Raw genomic sequence first — 15706 nt, 5'->3', positions numbered from 1 at the left:
CCATCTCTGCCGTAACCGCAGCCTCAGAGGCAACGCGGTACAAGGAACAGAATGCAGGTCAAAGAGTCCAAGGACCACCAGCTGGGCGACTCTGAGCAAAGATTTAACCTCTCTGTGCCTCAGATTCTTCCTCTGTGAATTGGAGGTAAGTACGACAAGCAGATGCTGCCCGTGCCCTGAGCACATCCGCTCAGCCTATCCCAGAGGCTGACTTCACAGTTCCCACACGTGCTAACTGCTTGTTGGTCTCTGCCAGAGGAGTTCCCCAGATGGGAATGCTCGTGCCTGCAGGACTGCTGGAAGTATTGAAAGGAACAAGAGCCCGTAGATAAACCTCCAGCCCCTCGCCCCTCAGTGGCTCAACTCCAGGCAGGCTCTCTGGTGCCCACCTGCAGGAAGCAGCCTGGTTTCCCGCATATTCTTCATGGCTTTCTTCCCTCCACTCTCTTGCTTCCTCACTCCCTTGCCAGAGCCTCTGGGAATCACCTCCCAAATAAACTACTTTAGGCCCACTTGTCTCCAGTCTACTTTGAGGGAAATCCCAAATTAGACAATGATCTGATCCATCTAACTGAGGGTGTGGAAAGGTCACATGCGACTCCAGGGGAAGGTGTTTGTTCAATTGTCAAGCTGTTTTGAGTAATAATACACAGGCACAATTTTAATTACTGTGGAAAAGTGTCCATGCCAACAAGTGACTGAATGCACTCGCTCTTTTTTTCCAGGTTTGTCCTGCCAACCTGAAACTCAGCCATCATCATGGGTCTGTGGCAGAAACCCCAAATATGGGGTAGTGGGCAACTATATTTGGCAACAAAGAGAACCAGAGGTTTGGTGAAATGCATTGATTCCTGAAGTAAAGAAGGTAAGGGACCCATCACCTGGAAGGTGACAATACACAAAAAGTTACAGAGGGTCGGGGTGGAGGCTGAGGGTTAGTGCTCTGGACATCGAAGCAGAGAGTTAGGGAATTGGGTGCTTGGGCGATTCTTGCTGGTCTTGGTTTTCCTGGGGTCCGGGCCTTAAAGTAACACATTCCAGAATGATGTGTCCTAATACAGCTGCCATATGTCCATTCATTTCACCTAAGAGCTAAACCAAGGGTGCGTGTGCTTTTGTGTGAGTTTAGAGTTTTCATCTGGAATCTCACTGGTTCCTTGTATTCTCCCTAGGAGGCTGGTGAGGTGTGGTCATGTCCCTTTTTCTCCCCCTACCTGACCTCCCTCCATTTTGCACCCGAGAATCCAGTCTTTAAAGAACATGTTTAAACCTTTCGAAGAGCTTTTCTCTTAAGGCATTACCTAGCAACAATTAAAATGAAACAAAGCAAAAGCAAAATGACACAAAATCCACAGCGGCCCCACCTCTCTCCCCTATAGGACTGTCCCAACTGTGCGGCCTGAGAGGTGAAGGGCAGAGAAGTCCAAGGTTACACAGAGGGCGTGGGTGAGGCAGATGTGCAAGAAGCTCAGCTCCTGGGGCTCCTGCTTGGAGCCACCTAACCTGCAAGGGCACGTGGCTGGTCTTGCCCACAGACTGCACCCCTATGTGCCAAAGTGCAGCGGGAAGGAACACCGTTGAACTTCACAAAGTTTACTGAGCCTTCCAGGTCAATCATTTGACCACTGCTCTTATCCAAGCCAAATAGACCAAGTGTGCCGTTCCTAGTAGCAAATCTATGTGCCCTGAACACAAAACTATATTATTCATGTTAACATAAGTCAGTGGAGGGAGGCCGTGGTCTTGAATGGCCCTGGTGAGGAGGAGCAGCCATGGCTTTTTCCAGGTGAGGGGCAGGAATAGCTGTATCAATGAAATAATCTGGTCAAAAAAAGGAGGGTGGTGGCCTAAAGGGATGGGCCCAAGAAGGGAAAGAGGGGCTGCAGTGTGAGTTTGCATGTGCTGAGAAATTATTGGAATGGAAATGGGAAAACCATTGTGCCAAAGAGAAAATCTTGGACATCAGGAAATGAGCCTCCCATCTTGCTGTGGAGAGCTCTAGGGCAAAGGGAAATTGCCCATCTCTGTCTCTCCATCCCCTTTCTTAGTATCCTCGAGAGGCAGCCTTTCCTGGCACAGAAACTGAAGGCTCCTCGATCAAGTCCCACTAAGGTGGATGGAACTGACAAGGCAGGGCCTGGCGTAGCTGGATATGACCGGGGGGGGGGGGGGGGTTAGTGTACTCCTGGAGAGAACAGTGTGAAACCCAGGGAGCCTGTGCTCTATCCCGGGGTGCAGGGGACGGGGGAGGGGCTGCCACGAACAGAGCCGCATACTGGGCTGATGTTTTCAAAGTATCATTTCAATTAATTACTTTATCACCCCACAGAGTATTATTACTTCCATGTCACAGGTGAGGAAACAGGTCTAAAAGGATTTGGCCAGGTTCCAGTACCCACTATGCTTAGATCCAGGTCCGTCTGACACAGACGCCTGTGGCTCTCCCTCACCAGCTCAGGTGTCCTCCCACTGCTCAGGGGCGGCACAGGTGTGCCCACTGGGCACAGTCCTCTCTGCCCCCCTGGAATCACCATTATTATTGGTGGTGACTCTCCACTTTTCCCCATCTCCACTCTAGGTTTCCGCAGTGATTCTCAAGGTGGGGAAGGAGGGTGACATGCTCCCTTGGGTCCGTCCAAATCTCCGTGGTGGCCTTTGCAGAAGTGAGCAAAGATAGGCCATATTTCTAGTGAGCCTTTCTCCTTTAGCAACTGGCTTCCTTTTTTCAAAAAATCCTTTCTATTGGATCCAACAGTGTGCTTTCAGTGAGCATTTTTTAGCAATAGTTGTGAATTAATGGCAAAAAAGCACAACTCATTTACCAGCCCTCAGTTGTGTTTGCACAAGGGGCCCCTGAGCTACAGGACTGGGTAGTACTGGGCCCTTTTGCCCTGGGTGCTGAGTCTCCAGCCTTCAGGGGCGGCTGTACTCCCTTGTTGTCACAGATCTCAGCTTCAGCATTATTGTACATTTTTTTCTGCTAGTCAAACCAATAATATCTTCCAGAAAATCTGACAGTCTGCAATGCCAAAAGGGCTAAAAAAAAATCTGTATTTCACAGTTGCGAGGTTTAAAAATGTCCCTGGGTGCCTATGATCTGACCTCTTGAGAATAGCTGTTCACCTGCTCAGGAACCCACAAGGGTTTGTTTTGTTTTTGTTTTCTGTTTTAAGCCATAACACACTTCCCAAGCTATCTCCACGGCCAAAGGTTTTGCCTCAGAGTGGGTTTTAAAGGTCGTTTCCCCTCACCATCCTCAGCAATCCTTCAGCAAACAGCCACAAGAGGCATTTAGTTAGAGAGGAAAGAATGCTGAAGGTGAAAATTTTTCCATATCTGGGTGACCTTGGTGTTGAGAAGAGTTGCCGGCTGGGAAAGTTTTGCTTCAATAATTCCCACCATGTCCTCTGTGCTTTGTCTGAGGAGAAAACACCAGCTAGTGGGAGGTGTCCTTGTACCCAGGCAGAGGACAGTACGTGCAACAGTTTCACAAACCATTGTTAGTTATCTGGTGTTCGCACTGGGTCTCAAGGTTTATTTAAATAAAAAGTAGCAAGGGAGATTGTGACCGCCAGCTTTACAGTTTCCGTGACACTCCGATTCAAAGTCACCTGTAGCAATTCTAAGTCTTAGGAGGAAAAAAAAAATTCCATAAATCCACTCAATGATTAGAGATGACATCTTTGCTGGTAGTGGCGCAAAAAACCTTAACATTAATCCCTAGAAAACCAGGAGCCAGATTATGTGGGGGAAGGAGGCAACATAGATAATTTTAAGCAGACATTCTATGCCTACATAGGGCTTACTTTTTTTAAAATTAAAAAGCATGTACTATTTGGTCTCAAACTCCATTTGAATTAGTGAAAGCATGCTATATACTTCCCTCCTTGGTTCTGTTAAATCATCTCTATTTTGCATATTTTGAGGTTGTTGATGTCCATTAACATTCTTTATTATGTAACATTAACATAGACAAAAGTTGAGTAGTATAATCAGTCCTCATGTACCATCATCCAGCTACAACAATTATCAACTCACAGCCAATCTTGTTCTCTTTACCCTGACCTGCTTTTCCCCTCCAAATCCCTGCTTATTAAAAAACAGATATGCAACATTGTATGATATCAAAGAAAAGAGCTCTTAAAAATGTAGCAATATTATTAAATAAAATTAACTATAATTTCTTCATATCAACCAATATCCCATCAGTGTTCAAATTCCCCTGGTCTAACAGTAGAGTTTTAAATGAAAGTTTGGATCAGGTAGAGAAAGACCAAGACACAGCATTTGAATCTCAGCATCCCCGAGCTTCCCCAAAGCCTAAAGAACATCTTTCTTTGCTTTAGATAGGGGCTCAGAGCCAGGCAATCTAGAATTCTTGCACAAGCATCACCATTAAATGGTTCTGATGAACCTAGGGGCAGGACAGGAATAAAGACGCAGATGTAGAGAATGGACTTGAGGACGTGGGGAGGGCGAAGTGAGAGAGTAGCATGGACATATATACACTACCAAATGTAAAATAAATACTTAGTGGGAAGCAGATGCATAGCACAGGGAGATCAGCTTGGTGCTTTGTGACCACCTAGAGGGGTGGGATAAGGAGGGTGGGAGGGACACGCAAGAGGGAGGAGATATGGGGATATATGTATACACATAGCTGATTCACTTTGTTATACAGCAGAAACTAACACAACATTGTAAAGCAATCATACTCCAATAAAGATGTTAAAAAAAAAAAAAAAAAAACGTCCAGGGAAACGTGTGCCCCTTCTCTAGGCAGCCTCTTGGCCTGGTACTGCCAAAGCTGCTTGTAAAATGACAAACCAAACAGCAGCTGAGAAAACAGAGCCTCCTCTAAATGTTTAAAATATTTGAATCAGGCTGCCATTTCACTGGAGTGGATCCTAAAGGACACCTCTGGATCTCCATGTACTCCTCCGTCACAGCTGCGATCCCACTGCTGAGGGCTCATTACTCCCATCTGTGATTGACTCCACGTACCTCCCACTGGTACCCCATGGACTCAGGCCACTCAACTCAGGGCGAGCCAGTGAGAGGAGAAAAGGCAAACCACCCAGCTGTTCAGATCATGCTACAGGAGCAGGTACCGGCACCCTGGACTTGGAAGCCCTGAAGCCTAGAAGTGATAACCTCTGCCCTCCTATTTGGGGACTATTTTCAGACTGCTGGCCTGACTCCCCACTTTGAAAAACTCGGGCTCCCAGCCTTGATCTTGACTTCTGGTGTCTGACCTCCTGTAGCACTGACTGCAGGAGTCTTTGCCCTCAACTTAGTCCCATATCTGGTTAATTGCCCGGTTGTTTCCTGGTCCCTGGGATAAGAGTAGCTGCCATTGACTAAGCAGACACTGGGCAAACAACTGCTTCTCTCATTATCTTACTAGATTCTCACAACAACCCCATGATCAGTGCATTCAACACATACACAGTGAATGCCTACTACACGCAGGCACTGCTCAGGTGTTGAGGATACACTGAGCAAAACAGACAAAAATCCCTCCCTTCCTGAAACTTCCAGCCTAGGGCAGAGCCCTAGGAAGCGGTGGTTATTATTCCCATTTGCAGATGAGGAAACTGAGGCTCAGAGTTGCTAGGTAATTTGCTTGACACCATAGAGCTAATAAACGGCACAGCAGGGATTCAGTTTCCAGTCTGTTGGACTCTAAAGCCCACATGCCTTTGTTTTTGTTTTTGAACACACCACACTGCATCATTACGTGATCCCTACTGAAACCGACGGACTGGTACACTGAGTGCCGAACAGATGGTGACATAGGAACAGACATGCTTTTCACCTTTGCGTTTTAAATACTTTATGTGGTACAGGTGGAATCCTGCTTTCACCAGCTCGAAAACACATTCACACACCTCCACTGTGAACAGACCTTATTCAGATGGGAATCTATTGTTATCATGTACAAGACAGGTACACTCTGTTGCTTTCCCTGGGTTTTTTTAAAATGTCTTTATGTAAAGCCAAGGTACGAAGTCTATTAGTCTATTCTCTTAGAAACAATAACAAATTGGAAAGGGGAGGATTGTACCAAAGGACATTTTATGGCTTTAGAAATAAAACCCAGGTGTTAACTTGTGCTATCCCTGACCTGAATGTGTTACTTCTAATATTCTTAGCAAAATGTGAATGTGTTAATGGTGTTCTGACAGGACACAACATAGAATGTGTCTGGCTTTCAGGGCTTAGACAGGTGGAAGATGTAAAGTAGTGGTTGGTTAGTTCACAGTGGGTTTGCTTTGTGAATGACAGTATCTTCACTAAACTCACTAGTTCAGGAAATCATGCTAGGTACTGGGTGCCTACTATGTGCCTAGTACTGACCTTGGCACAGAATCCCTGTCTCGGAGTAACTCACTAATTGCTCACTGGCCCCAAGATCCTCTCATCCCTCGACTCGTCTGTTTAGGAGAGAACCCAAAGCATTAGCAAGACCTAGTGCCCGATGCTCAGAGAAGTAAGCTGAGGAAGATGAAAGGTGACTAATTCAGAGGACAGGAGGGCTCTTTAAAGGTAAGACTTCAAGGGTCCCATATGCAGGAAATACATAATGAAGAAGCAATGCAAGGGACAATGTTCTGGTCTGGGAATAATCAACTATACTTTCAGCACTTCCATGACTGAGCCCAGTCTTCCCTGGATTCAGGTTCTAAACTCTTCAGAGGCAGAGACTGGGTAATTCCGTGCAGCAAAAGCTCAGTAAATTAGCATGATGGTTTGGTCAAATTTAAGGACACAGTCTGCAGTCACTGAGCTCAGAGGCACTTATTGTCTCCACTGTGTGCCCTGCACTGTTAGCAGAGAGCCTGTTTTCTTGAGTCCATAAAGAGCCCAGCTGTAAACTAAAGAAAAGACAAAACTGAGGGTTTTTTTGCATTGTACCTGCTTCTTTAATGCTGACTCTCTGCTTTTAAACCATGGGTTTTATTCAGAGGGTATCTTGCAAAATGTTTTTTTTCTATTAAAAAAGGAGAAAAAACCAATAAGCAAGTGAGGGGAAATGATGGAACCATAAAGAAAAGGAAAGAAAAAAAAAGAAAAGAGCAATCTTAGGAGGAGGCTTGGGGATACAGGAAGAAATCTGGGAGCCCTGTCCTAGGTGTGAGAAAGGGAAGCCATTGATTTCCTGGCTCTTAGATTCAAGGGGTAGGGGTAATCCCTGAGAAGGTCTACATCAAAGGGCAGCTGGTTTAGTGGTTCGGAACAGGGACTCTAGAGCTATTCTGCCAGCATGCAAACCATGGCTTTGCCAGTTACTAGCTGTGTGATCCAGTGTAAGTCACTTCCCCTCCGTGCCACAGTTAACTCATCCATGAGAATAACAATAGTACCTGCCTCAAAGGGTTACTGTGAGGATTAATTCAATTATGCGCTAAGCACCTTAGGACAACACAAAGCATACAGTAAGCACTACATAAGTGTTTGATGCTGTGGTCATCAGTGATGCTTATTCCAGCTGTATATATATTTGGAAGCAGTAGAGCACAGAGCAGTAAGGCTCTCAGAGAGCCTGGGGAGGAATCCAGCCTCCACCACTTACTAGCTGTATGACACTGGGCACCTTAGTAACCTCTCTGTGCCTCCATTTCCTCATCTGTAAAAGGGCACTATCATCCCACCTCACTGGATTGCTGTAAAAATGAATTTAGATAATCCTCGTTAAGTGCCTGGCGCAGTACCTGGTATACAATAGCTGTTCAGTAGATGCCTGTTATTATTATTTTAGATCATTATTACATGATCAGTAGGTAAATGATCATTCATTCCTTTTTCTTTCTTAAAACCTTTTCTTCAATTTATAAAAGTAATAAATGTTCCATGTAGACATTTGAGAAAATGTGGAATCATACAAACAAGAAAACAGAAATCACGCATACGGCCCCCAGATAACCAGCAATGTTATCATTGTATGTGTACTATTTCCTTACTGTCTTGATCTGAGAGCACACAAATGAGCAGTACAGAGTTTTGTCTTATAGAGTTGGGACCACATTACCCATATGTAGCCTGCTTTTTCCACTTCATGTTACCTGTCTTTTCATTAAGCATCCTAGGAAACATGACTTTTTCTAGCTGCCAACACCCCACTGCAAAGATATGCTCGTGCTCCCAAGATCCCAGCACCCCTCACTCCTCGCTTGCAGCTTTCTTGACCGGGTCAGGGCTGGATATCTGATTGCCAGCAACAACCTGATGTTGGTAATTTTTTCTCTTTTATGGCAAGAAAGGAAAGAGCAGTCTGGGGGAAGGGGTACATGGCCCCAAAGAGCGCAGGCTCCAAATCAAGGTGGCCCTCCTCAGTATAACCGTGCATATATGAAAAGACAACCCTTGGGTAGGGGAAGTGGTTCACCGGCAGTTTTTCTAGGAATTGTTAGTTACACTGTAATTGTAAAAGATTTCAAAGGCAAAGAGCCAGCAGATTCCAGTGTAAAATAAAGCTCCAGATAGTAATTGCGGCTACCGAGATGGCTGAGGCTTTCAAGGGCTGCCCTTTGGCCTCCTGGCCCATGGCAGCTTCCTGCCATATCCCTCGGCTCAGACGCTGTGTGAGTGGCTTAGGCTCCTGGGCTCCTATGAAATTTGATAAAGGCCTTTAACAAGCGCTCGCAGGCTTTTCTTGCCAAGTTCCAGGCGTTCTGAGGGCACAATTGCTGCCCCCAGCACACCACTGCAAGCTTCCCCTTTTTTTCCTGCCATCCCTCCTACCTGACAGCTGTGAAAAAGAAACACATTTAAATACCGTGCTGAATGGCCCTTTGGAAGTATGAGTGGCAGGTCCTGACACACCTCTCTTGCAGACCAAGTAAATCTGCTGCAGACTGCCTCGTTTTTTCACTGAAGCCCTGTTACTGCTTGCGGGTACAAACCGGCAGAGGAGGAAGGGAGAATCTCGTTCTTAAAATTACTTGAAGACAAACATGCACTTTTGCAAACTGTTTTAAGCAAGGACCAAATGTCAACTTAGTACTATCCTAATAGCTTGGCCTAATGCAAAAGACTTTTCCTCGTCCCAGTGGCCACTGTCAACCCTGGGTAAACGTCCCCAATCCCTCATTAGTGACACTAATCAAAGCACCAGAATGTCATGAGAATCTAAGTGAGTGACAGTATTTAAGATTTTTTAAGCCTCTCATTATTCTAAATGCACCAGTCAACATGCAAATTACCGTTTCCAGAATATAGGGTAATACGCAATTCTACTGAGCCCCCTTCCACCTACGGCCCCTGACCCCTGCCTTTTTTTTTTTAACCACAGCAAACGCAAAACTCCAAAAGAGGCTCTTATGGGGCTTCAGATACCACTTCATTTTCCACATTTTCTTTCACAGATTGACATGTTTTTTATACCACATGAGCTCCTGCATCCTAGAGATGGTGGGAAAACCTCCCAATGTAAGCCTCAGATGGTATTTCCTGACACTGGGAAGTCCACCTCACCCATGAATCATGCAATCCTTACACTGCAAGGAGAAAAATCATCTCACTGAGTTTCCTGAATGCAAACAAAGACTCTGGCAAAGAGTAACGAGGGAACAGAACCATGAGGGGCCACAATATGCTTCTCATTGTAATTTCCCTCCAGCACTTTATTAAATGTTACCCCTGGAACAGGCAGGCAGAGGAGTACCTGGACCCATGGTGTCTTTCTACTTAGAGTTTTGCTTATCATGGAAAATAAATGATTATCAAGCCAGCTTTCCTTTTGATTTTAAATAATAAGACAGAGGTCTCCCCTAGAAGTACTGTTGCCTCCTTGGGATATTTAAGCTTGAACAGCAACATTAAAAAATAATGCTATAAAACTTTACAAATCTTCTTTTAGGCTTTGCCTAGGCAACCCAACTCCAAAGAATTTATCATCTGGTCAGAGACCCATAGAGTCCCTTCCTCTTTTGTAGACAATGTTACACAATTGTGGCAAAAAAAAAAAAAAGAGAAATCACCAGGCCCTCAAGGAGCTCCTTCTCACATCTTGGACACTACCAAGGGGCCAAAGTAGATTTGAAAACAAAAGCTCAGTAAAAATTTTGCTGCGTTTCAAATATCAAATCCATTGTATTTTCTTTAGATTTTTAAAAAAAAGTTACATCGTGTAACCAAAGCAACAATAATTTCATTATAAGTGGACCAATGTACCATGTGGGCAATTTTGATATTGATTCTGGATTTCAAAGGGATGAGACAAAGGAGTAGTGCTCAAAAGACAGGGAAATAGGGGCAAGAAAAGAAGGGAAACCACATGACAAGGGCTGTCTGGCTTTCACTTAGAGCCTGCTTCAGAATTTTAGCAAGGCCCATCAGCCCTTTTCTCGGTTCCAAAGGATGCACATCAGGGAGAGGAGGAGACGAGGATGGGAGGGGCAGGAAGGGGAAAGGTGAGAGGTTAGGAGGGAAAAATCAAAAAACTTTTAGCCTTGGTCTAATCCCCAGATCTTCCAGAGCTCAGGTGAAGCCTGATCAGACGTATCACACAAAATGCCCCCTCCTTGCAAAGATTACATATAATAAAATCTGCCATGCTGGTCCATGAGCGTAGATGTTTAAAGTCCTGAACACTGCTTATGAAGAGTTTAACTCCATTTCCTAATGCTATTTACACAGATATTCATTCAGTCATGCATCCATCCATCCATTCATTCAATGAGTAGCTATTGTGAGCCAGGCACTAGGGACAGAAAAGACCACAGAACAGAAAATGTGGACCCCAGTCAAATAAAAACTAACTTAAAAACTGATAACTGCTATGAAGGAGGGGTTTAAAAGCATGTTATGAATGCCAGTGTGGGGTGTGAGGAAATGATGCTTCAAGGAAGGGATATCTGGGCTGAGCTGAGCAGAGAGAGCTTTCCAAGCAGAAGGAACAGCCATGCTAAAGTCCTGAAGTAGAAGGCATGGGGAGAGGGGCACCATATGAGGTCTGAGAGGTAGGCAGGGGCCGGGTCATGCAAGTGGAGCGGCCTACAGTTAAGAGGGGGATGGGAAGTCCTTGAAAAGTGATGGGGGAGGGGGACATGACCTGATGCAAGTGTACCAAGATCACTGGCTGCTGGTGACAAAAGGAAGGCTGAATGAAGCCAGCTATCTTGTAGGACACGTGTTGGCAAACCTCTTCCGTAAAGGGCCAGATAGTAAGTATTTTAGGCCTTGTGGGCCAAGAGGCAAAATCATGGATGTTCTGTAAGTATGATACAGCAAAAAAGAAAACAAATTTCCACAAAATTTTATTGATGAAATTCAAAACAAAATAATAATAATTGAATATAATTTTAAAAACACAGGTCAACTAGTGAGATGAAAAGAATTCTTTGGGGGGAGACAAGTTGTTTAATTGGTGCTCTGTCACTGTAACATAAAAGCAGCCAGAGACAATATGTAAATGAATAAGCATTGCTGTGGTCCAATAAAACTTTGTTTATGGACTAAAATTTGAATTTCATATATTTTTCATATGCACAAAATATTATTTTTCTTTTGATTTTTTTCAATCACTTGAAAATGTAAAAACCATTCTTAGCTCGAGGGCTGTACCAAAACTGGACCGTGGGCTCTGCTCTAGTTTGCCAACCTCTGTCGCAGAAGGTCCCACATTCTGGATGTGCCTAGTTGCTTTCTCAAAGAACACTAATTTTTGGCAGGTCACTGCAGGGTGATGCTATGTATTTCTTGTTGCATCACAGCAAAAGGCTGTGTAAAGGTCATTCTATGACAGGTGACACTTTGATCCCTGTTAAAGGTACATTTTCCCCTTTGTAATTAGAAGTAATCTGTGGGTGACACTTGGGATCCTGTGAACATCCTGTTCTCTAAAACATTTCCCTAAGTGATTTTAGGTTTCATGAATGATCCTTGCCTGAATCAATTATTATACTGGGAGTACAAAATAATTTTGATATGATTTTCAGTGCTACCTAGAATACTGTTTTGTGGATTACATAATCATTTTTTATTGAATCTTCTGGTTTTAAATATTTAGATTGTTTCCTTTCTTTCTTTTTTTTTGGTTGCTATCACAATAATGCTCTCATTAATAATCTATAGTTAAATATTTCTGTACACTATGATGAGTTACTGAAAGGAAATTACTTGAAGTGAAACTAGGTCATTGAGTACAACAACTTTTTAAAGGGACTTAATCCATATTAACAAATTGTGTTTTAGGGGATTGTACCAATATTTGCTCCTATTAAGAGGTATAAGTGCCTGGTATAATAAATGACTATATAGGTCACCTGGAAAATAAGTGTTAGAACCAAAAGAACCTAAAGCCCATCCACCATGCCACAGACTTCTTGAATCAAATCATCCAACCTTGTGTACAGTGGGGGTGGGTAAATGGAAAGGGGGCAATGGATGTGCCTGTAGCAGTACATAAATAAATAAACCACTAAAAAAAAATGTTATAAGTGCCTGGTTCCTAACACTCCAGGCAACATTTAAAAAGTACCACCACCAAACTGATAGATGAAAATGATTTCTCATTATTTTAATTTGTGTTTATTCAATTATAGTGAGGTTGAAACATTTGTATTTCTTCTGCCTGGTCATATCCTGGGCCCATTTTCTACTCATCCTTTCCATATTGATCCCTAAGAGCTCTTTATATGCTCAGGTTGTTCATTCTTTGCCTATAATATGCACTGTAAATATTTTTCCCAGATTGTAGAAAAATGCGTCTTAAAAAAATATTAAAGGACTTCCCTGCTGGCACAGTGGTTAAGAATCCGCCTGCCAATGCAGGGGACATGGGTTCGAGCCCTGGTCCGGGAAAATCCCACATGCTGCGGAGCAACTAAGCCCGTGCGCCACAACTACTAAGCCTGCACTCTAGAGCCCACGAGCCACAACTACTGAGCCCATGTGCCACAACTACTGAAGCCCACGTGCCTAGAGCCCATGCTCCGCAACAAAGAGAAGCCACCGCAATGAGAAGCCCGTGCACCACAACGAAGAGTAGCCCCTGCTCGCCACAACCAGAGAAAGCCCGCACGCAGCAACGAAGACCCAATGCAGCCAAAAATAAATAAATGAATAAATTTTTAAAAAATAAAATTAAAATTTACATGGTTATTTTCCTCCTAAATTGATCAGTTCCTCCATGAGATAGGTAGCAAAAGAAAAAAAAAAAGAAAAAATTTAGGAATGGGGGAGGGAATGCAAGAGTTATCCAAATGCAGAATTATTTTTGTTTATTATGAACTTAAGCATATTAAAAGAAAAAGACTCCCTAATGAAATTTAAAATTTTATTATCAGCATTCAAAATTCTCTTCTGGTCTTTCCTATTTATTACATATATAGCTGATTTCATGATGCACAAAACATGCATTGTTTTTAATTCATCATTCCATATCTACTTTCCATTGTCAGCACAGTTATAAATGTAATTTTTAATTAACACTTTAACATAATGCAATTTTTAATTAACAGCGTGACAATACAGTTCATTTAGTTCTCATAAACCACTTAAGATCTAATTTTTCACTAGAATAGATAGCTTTGCTGTGCACATCCTGTATAAATTCTTTTTTGGTTCCTTTAGGGTTAAATTCTTAAGTCAGTCTCAAAAATAAAACTACTTGATTACCAGGGGAAAAAGTGATATATTCAGGCTTATTGTTTTTTGTCAGAGAACACTCCGGAAAGACTCATTCAACATTTGTTGAGTCCCAGGTTGAGTCCCAGGTATGTCACCAGCAATGTTTAAAAGAGTTTATTTCCCCAAGTCCCCAACAATATGGGTTTTGATAAGTTTATTTATTCTGGCTAAGTTTATGGGCGTACTGTGGTATTGGGAGTTACTTTAAGTTGTGCTTCTTCAGGCCCAGCAAGTCTGTGTGAGACCCACATTATAGTTCCATGTATGCTTCTTTCACTTATAAACTGTTCATCTCCATGCCTTCTTTGTGTCAAATTCGGCAGTGGAAATTCAGTATTGATTCCTATTCTTGCTATATATTGGCCAGAGAGCTTTCAGGTGTAACTCACCTTATGTGCTTTCCTTCCACTCTCCTCAAGGGCAAGGGCCAAGTTTCAGGAAGGTGTATGCCCCAGCACTTCAGACATGGTCAGTGTGCCACGCTAACGTCATGGGGGTGACATATGACCTCAGGCATTCCCTCGCTCTCACCAAGGCTGGTGACTGTGCAGCAGGGCCGCAGACCCTCCTTTTATAACCTATAGTCCCGTGGCCACGTCATCCACGCATCTGTGGAGAGGTGTGCACCCCGGGGGCAGGATAGCGGGTGAGGCTCTACTCCTGGCCCCAAGTGTCAATGGTGCTAAGGGTGAGAAGCCCTGTTGTAAAACAAAATAACCACTCTCTGTGCCTCTCCTAAGCCCAAACCAAACTATTAAACCAAGAGAGACAACACAAAGCGAAATAGACTGAATTCAGTCTTGGGCAGATAGGGAGATTTCATTTAGAGATTTATATTTCGTTGTGGCATTTCATATGACACTCCTCTTACTTGGTCCCAGAACCTGGCAACTGAAGCCCAAGCTACTGTTAGCACCATCCAGATCACACACTGGAACTTGACTTTGAGCACGCCTCCTTGGCTATGCACTTCATCGTGGCCTCCCTCCCCTCTGAGGTTTCCCGTGAGATGGAAGAGTCGATTAGGGAGACTCGGGAAGCCTGTATCGAGCAGCAGGAATTAGAAGAGAAATCATGTAGACGACGCTGAGGTAGAGGGTGGGAGCTGCCAAGGAACGGGGAGGAAAATACCTGGCCAGGCTGCTTTGGAATTAGACCCTGGAGCCGTACAGCCAGCTACCAAAGATGCCGCCTGCCATAGAGGAGCTGGGTGGTGGCTGATTCTGAACATTTAAAACCTGCTCAAGTGTATTCAAGTAAACCAGACTGAAAAAAAAAAACCCAGGTCTTACCGGGGGCGCTGATGGTGGGGGAGGCGGAGGAGGCCCCAGCTGGGGGGGAGGTGGAGGCAGAGGTGGCAGTGGCGGTGGCAGTGGCATATGTCACAGCGTGGGTGTTTCTTCCTTAGGAATGGTCCCAGGAGAATGGTCTCTGCTCTGGAAAGGAGAAAAGGGTGAGTTTAAACTTGGATGTCTTTATTCACGCACAGGTAATACACGTCATGCAGGCATACAAATGTTATAGGTAGTTTCATTCCTTCACTTGTCTGTTCATTCATTCATTCTTTCTTCTTTCAATAAATACTGAGTGCCCACTGTGAGGCAGGCATCGTGTCAAGTGCTGGAGACTGAAAGAAGTAGCCAGATTTTAGAGAGAATTAGCTGACAAAATTGATAAAATTTAGCTATTTATGTTTCAATATAAACAGAACATATTAATATATAAATAGCAACACATCACTCCATAATGAGTATTGCAAGTAACAGATTCTACCTCTTTAAGCATTAAACTTTTATCATTTTGGATGCAATTTAAAAATATTCTGCACATACCCCCATTTTCCTAAGCAGAGCAAATGGAATGAAATTTAACCTTTTCTGAATGTGGCAGGCTCAACGGTTACTCATGTTGCCAGCCTCCAGCCAGGCTTATACAGGCATTCGCTATTTTCCTGCTTCCTTCTCTGCTGTCACTCTTAACTTTGCTTGCTGTTTTTCTGTTGTTGTTTCTATACAGTCATCTGCGTGGGGTCATGACACTTCTCAGCAAAGACTTTACATCTGGTATTTGC

General features: G+C 43.8%; 2 protein-coding genes across 5 annotated transcripts in view; one reads left to right on the top strand and one right to left on the bottom strand.

Moving 5' to 3' along the window:
- SCRN1 (secernin 1) overlaps nucleotides 1–7077 on the top strand; it is a 116703-nt gene extending 109626 nt beyond the window's left edge. The window contains exon 9 of the mRNA XM_082398002.1: nucleotides 726–7077. The gene's annotated coding sequence lies outside the window, so the exon portion shown is untranslated. The remainder of the gene's footprint in view (nucleotides 1–725) is intronic.
- WIPF3 (WAS/WASL interacting protein family member 3) overlaps nucleotides 1–15706 on the bottom strand; it is a 90257-nt gene that overhangs the window by 51306 nt on the left and 23245 nt on the right. For all 4 annotated transcript variants that reach the window (XM_082397985.1, XM_082397982.1, XM_082397984.1 and 1 more), the window contains exon 2: nucleotides 14928–15071. In XM_082397985.1, coding sequence (XP_082254111.1) covers nucleotides 14928–15014 — 87 coding nt within the window. In that variant the 5' untranslated portion in view covers nucleotides 15015–15071. The remainder of the gene's footprint in view (nucleotides 1–14927; nucleotides 15072–15706) is intronic.

The sequence above is a fragment of the Balaenoptera borealis genome (genome assembly GCF_965194805.1).
Source record: "Balaenoptera borealis genome assembly, chromosome: 7".
Taxonomy (NCBI): domain Eukaryota; kingdom Metazoa; phylum Chordata; class Mammalia; order Artiodactyla; family Balaenopteridae; genus Balaenoptera; species Balaenoptera borealis.
Note: the sequence above shows the minus strand (reverse complement) of the source record. Positions and strands in the feature narration are given on the sequence as shown.